Source organism: Tupaia chinensis, unplaced genomic scaffold (genome assembly GCF_000334495.1).
Source record: "Tupaia chinensis unplaced genomic scaffold, TupChi_1.0 Scaffold000332_1, whole genome shotgun sequence".
Lineage (NCBI taxonomy): Eukaryota > Metazoa > Chordata > Mammalia > Scandentia > Tupaiidae > Tupaia > Tupaia belangeri.
The window spans coordinates 548,816-554,846 of NW_006159826.1; the positions used below are offsets into that span (position 1 = coordinate 548,816).

The 6,031-nt window shown below is 41.4% G+C and overlaps 1 protein-coding gene across 1 annotated transcript; it reads right to left on the reverse strand.

Annotated features, from left to right (window-relative positions):
- Nucleotides 1-342: 342 nt before the first annotated feature.
- Nucleotides 343-1,812, reverse strand: LOC102470426 (olfactory receptor 12). Its single transcript, XM_006151926.1, has one exon. The coding sequence runs from the start codon at nucleotides 1,408-1,410 to the stop codon at nucleotides 460-462; it is 951 nt and encodes a 316-aa protein (XP_006151988.1). The 5' UTR covers nucleotides 1,411-1,812; the 3' UTR covers nucleotides 343-459.
- Between the last annotated feature and the right edge of the window lie 4,219 nt (nucleotides 1,813-6,031).

Below are 6,031 nucleotides of genomic sequence, written 5' to 3' on the forward strand. Positions count from 1 at the left end.
CTGTTCCTGTCTTTTGTTTTGCTTTTTTTGATTGAGAATATCTTAAAGAACATTTTATGTACTTTACTGGGTTGTTAACTATATCACTTTTTTTAGTTTTTGGTAATCAATCACTCCAGAATTGACAATATGTGACTACTGTCAGATTATGTCACTTCACAAACAACAGACATCTCTGCCCCCACTTCCATGCTCTGTACTATGACTGACATTTCTTCTCCATGTGTTATAAATAGCATGGTACATTTTATTACTTTCTTCCATTGGGCTACTAATTCTCAGAGGCAAAACATTGTCATATGTGTCTTTCCTAAGCATGTGGAAGATGCCTGAAATCCCGTGTGACTCAATAACATTGAAGAAAGACAGGAAGAGATGATTTTCCTGACCCACGCCCACAACCCAAAGGCGGTGCCTCTGCAGAGTTTTGGGGCATTCTGTCTCTCTCTGCTACTCTCTTCATGTGGCTGGATATTTCTGGCCTAACCTCTTCAGGGCTGTTTTCACATCCTTGTTTCGCAGACTGTAGATAAAGGGGTTGAGCATCGGGATGACCAGGGTGTAGAAGACGGAGACCACCTTGCCCTGCTCCAAGGATTCCACAGCCCCTGGCTGGGCGTACATGACGAACACGGTCCCAACAAAAAGAGTGACTGCAGTCATGTGGGAGCCACAGGTGGAGAAGACCTTGTGGCGTCCAGTTGCTGAGTGCATCCTGAGGATGGTCACTGTGATGTAGCCATAAGAAACAAGGACCACAAGTGTCACACCCACGATGATGAGCCCACAGAGGCCGAACATGACCAGCTCATTGAGGGCTGTGTCAGCGCAGGCCAGCCTCAGCAGGGGCGGCACGTCACAGAAGAAGTGGTCGATGCGGTGGGAGCTGCAGAAGGGGAGCTGGAACGTGAGGCTAGTCTGCACAATGGAGTTGAGGCAGCCTCCACAGTAGGTGCCCAGCACCAGGCGGGTGCAGCTCGCGGGGCACATGGTCACTGGGTACTGCAGGGGGCTGCAGATGGCCATGAAGCGGTCATAGGCCATGACACCCAGTAGGAAGCCCTCAGTGGTGACCAGCAGAGAGAAAAAGAAGAGCTGGGTCACACAGCCTGCGAAGGTGATGGCCCTGGACGAGGAGAAGAAGTTGGCCAGGGCGTTGGGGGCGATGACGGAGGAGTAGCAGAGGTCCAGGAAGGAGAGGTTCTTGAGGAAGAAGTACATTGGGGAGTGCAGGCGGGCATCCAGGGTGATGACCAGGATCATGGTGAGGTTGCCCAGGACGGTGACCACGTACAGGGCCAGGAACACAGCGAAGAGCAGGGCCTGTGTCCCCAGACTCCCTGCAAATCCTTCCAGCACAAACTCGTCCAGGGGAGCCACTGAGTTGCTGCCATTGTTGAAGGGTGGCATGGCTTTTGGTCCTCAGATCAGGAGAAAAATATATGCTTCTAGTGATGGTAGACTACATAAATGAATCTTCCTGGTGAAGACTATTGGAAACGATGAATATGAATAACAACAATGACAAACTGACTGAAAGTAAAAGAGAAGTCATGATTTAGTGAAGAATCACTACAGAAAAACTCACAACGAACACGGTAGTCCAGGGTTCCCAGTGCTGAAATAGCTCTTCCCCGGAGATGAAAGCCAGTTTTGAAGAGGATGTCCGAGAGACCGAGGACTTAGCAGTTAGTTTTGCCTGTCCCATAGGGCTAATGGTGTCAGTATTTGGTGACTAGAGGCCCCCAAGGATGCATCTGCAGTGGGAAGGTACATAAGGCGGAGGGACTCAGCTCAGCTTCTGCCTGTTTCTGTCACTGAAACTGTATTTGAATGAGTTCTGAGGGCTCGTGCCTTGATGCTGCAAAACCAAGTGCATCTCCTTTAAAGACCCATCATCCTAGGCCCTAAGCTTTGTCTTTAAGAAGTTTGCACAAAATGATGTCAGATGTGCAACTTAAAAACTGAGGTGTTAAGGCAATATGAATTAAAATGTCAGAAGCAATAGAAAAAAATCTGTAGTGTTTTCAAATTTTGGCATTAACAGAAATAAACATTAAAATAAGTAAAATTGTTGCGTTCAAAGATAAAAGACAAGATTAAGAATTTCTTCACAGAGGCTGATAATACAAAATATAAGTAAATTTCTTGAAATGGTAAAACTTAAGAACTCAGTGAATGTATTTGGCTGCAGATTACAGGTAAAGAGGACATTCTGTGACCTAGAGCACAGGCACCGAGGGCATTCTGTGACCTGGAGCACAGGCACCGAGGGCATTCTGTGACCTAGAATACAGGCACAGAGGACATTCTGTGACCTAGAATACAGGTACGTGGAAAATACTCAAAGAATAAAGAGGCAAAAGGTTGGAAACCTCACAAATAAACATGAGAGACATAGAAGACACAGCAATAAGGCGGATGCTTAGATAGTATAAGTTCTTTAAAAAGAAGGAAAGAAACAAGCTGAACTGACATTTGAAGAGATAATGCCAAAGCATTTCCCCAACTTAATAAAAGATACTAAAGATTTATAAACCTTCTAAAATCAAAGCAGGATTAATGCAACAAACACCACAAATAGACACATCATGGAAAAAATACTTAAAACAAAAATAAAAGAGAAACATCTTAAAACAACTTGAGAAAATAAATCATAGTCCTATGGAAAGCATCAGCTACAGAAAGAAAACTGTCAACTGGCTACTTACCAGATGAAAAAGCTAATGGAGGAACCGGCAGATGGGATAACAGTTACATTGGTGGACTCCCACATAGTTAACCACAGTTTGAGTCCCGGACCCAGTGGCTTAAAACTCACACCAAGCATGTGTGTGTGTGTATGTGCCCAAGATCCCGAGACAAGACTGGAGGAGAAGGGATTGTGACATGGCCATCCCCCCTGGGGGAGGGTGACTTCTCACTTTCTGCCTCTGCCTCTCCAGTGAGCATATGCACTCTATAGGAAAAATCTCTCACATGCACACACAAAAAGCTAATGAAAGCCAGAGTCCATGAAATGATATTTCACTTTGCTCAACCAGCAGTTAGTGTAATGGCTAAGTTGCTGAACTCTCATGTAGTCAACTGTGGTTCAAGTCCTGGCCTGGTAGCTTAAAACTCACGCCGGGCTGGTGTGCGTGCGTGCCCAAGATGCCGAGAGGAGAATGGAGGAGAAGGGATTGTGGTGTGGCCATCCTCCCGGGGTGGGGGGGGGATTTCTTGCTTTCTGTCACTCTGTCTCTCTGGCGAGAGCACATGCCCTGTAGCAAAAACCTCTATAATAATAATATTAATTGCCAACTAGAATTCTCTGCTCACCCAAATCTTCAGGATTCAAAGTGAATTCAACAATAACAGAGATGTCAACACCAAAGTTCCAAAAAGCTCATAAAGATAAAATATCAGCAAGAAATAATAGATTTGAACAATATTATAAACTACTAGACCTAACAAAAATAAATGTTGATATGCCTGTCTAGAAAGATAGCTAAACAACAGCAGCATATATATCTTCTCAAGTGCACGCAGAACATTATTCAGAATAGACTATATGTTAGTTCACAAAACATGTTTCAATAGATTAAAAAAAGATAAAAATTATACCAAGTATGCCTTCTGAGCAAAATGAAATAGAATTAGAAAGCAATAACAGAAGGACGTTTGTATAACGTCCACATTTGTGTATATTAAACAACAAAGGTATAACAACCAATGAGGAAAAGAAGAAATCACAGTGGAAACTGGAGAGAGACTACAGGGGAAATGAAAAGACAGCAGAGCTTGCGGGGAAATGAAGAAATTGTTCGGACAGACCTGCGCTGTCATAAACACCTACATTAAAAAATCAGCCGGACTACTGTAGCATTCTACCTTAATAAACTAGAAAAAGAAGATAAAACTAAGCTCAAAGCAAGAAGGAGAACTAGTAAAAATTAGAGTAGAGATATGTGAACTAGAGAAAAATAAGACAATAGAGAAAAATCGGTGAAACCAAAAGCTAATTATTCAGAAAAGAGAGAGAGAGAGAGAGAGAAATGGACAACCTTTTTAGCTACACTAACAGAAAAAAAAACAGATTTAAATTAGTAAGATCGGAAGTGAAGGGGTCAGCAGGTGGCATGGTGGTTAAGGATGCTGGTCTCCCACATGGCTGACCATGGTATGAGTCCCGGACCTGGCAGCTTGCTTTCTCACTTTTTCTCTCTCCCTCTGTGGTCAAATTAAAATAAATAAATAAATAAATAAATAAATAAATAAATAAATAAGGTTAAATAAAATAATTCTTAAAAAAATCAGAAGTGAAAGCAGAGGCATTAATTTTGACTTTATAGAAATAAGAAGTATCATAAGAACATAATAGAACAATTATATACCAACACATTAGACAATATTGATGAAATTTTTTAAATTCTTGAAAACACACAAATTATCAAAACTAACTCAAGAAGAAATAGAAAATTTGAACAGACTATGGAAAATAGAGATATTTGGTCAGTAATTGAAAAACTTCCAATAAAGAAAAAAAACTCGGTACCAGATGGTTTTATTGGTTAATTCAACTGAATATTTAAAGAACTAACACCAGTTCTTCTTAAACTCTTCAAAAAAGAAAAGAGAAGAAAATTCTCCTTAATTCATTCTGTAAGGTCTATTTTGTCCTGATCCCAAAGCCAAAGATATCACTAGAAAATGAATCTACAGAACAATATTATTTATGAAAATAGATATAAGACATTTCTATAAAATACTAGCAAAAAGCCAAAAACTAGCAACCAAATCTTGCAGAAGATTAGAAGGATTAAATAGCAGGAACAAGTGAAATTTCTCCCAGGAATCAAAGGTTGGTTCAACAGAGAAAAATCAAGCAATGTAATACACCATATAAATAAAATGACAGAAATAAAAACACATGACCATCTCAATAAATGCAGAAAAACTATAAAACACTGCTAAAATAAATTATGAAAGCCCTAAAGGGGGACCAGCAGATGGCATAATGGTTACATTGCCGAACTCCCACGTAGCTGACCACAGTTTGAGTTCCGGAACAGGCGGCTTAAAACTCACATGACTGGCACGTGTGCATGTGTATCCAAAATCCAAGAGGAGAATACAGGAGAAAGGACTGCAGCATGGCCATCCTCTCAGGGGCAATTTCTCACTTTCCGTCTCTGTCTCTCTCTGTCTCTCCAGTGAGCAAATGCACCCTATAGCAAAAATCTCTCTAAAGGAAAAAAAAAAAAGGCAAAAGTTCATTTGGAGGATGTCATCCTGGGAATGCGGTTAGGAAAAATGCGCTTTGATTTGTTCCCTTCCTCGTAGTGTAGTCCATTCCCTAGTAGGTCTGAGGCCTGTCTTGGATTTAAAGAAAGCTGAGTTGGCCAGGACTTGACTATTATGTAATCAGGACTACAAATGTCAGCAACTAAAAATAAGAGAAGTCAGTTCTCCTCTGTCCTTGAAAATGGCTAGTACTGTCCATACACTACAAGGCCAGGAGTAAGAAAGGACTAGGAGGTTGGAGATAAATGTAAAAGAACCCTCTTCCCTTTCCAAAAGTGGCTAACATTCATCTTTGTTCCCCACAGTGTTCCAGAAGGAAGTGTATCTTCATACATCACCATACCTGAAAACAGGTAAACTTAACCATTTCCCAAAATTAAGTCCTAAGAGTGCTGCTAAGAGATGCTTAGGCTCTCTTTGCTGGGACCCTAAGAAATTATGAGAAAGCCTAAAAAGGTGGGAGAGGAGATTTTTTAATCTAAGCAAGCTTTTGCTGCCATGTCTATATCCTCCTGGTCTGCCCCTAACAAGGTACAAAAATCACTATTCTTAGAGCATGCCCTAATTGAAAGCTGTCTCTCAAAGCCCTAACAAAGGCAGGTGGTTTATCTTTCCAATCCTCAACTCTCATTAGAGTCAGACTGACCCAAAGGACTATTTGCCCAAGTTCCCCACACAAGAGAAACACAAATGGCCTAGTGATTACCCCTGGAAACTACTAGTACAGTTTCTAAATGGAGTTGAG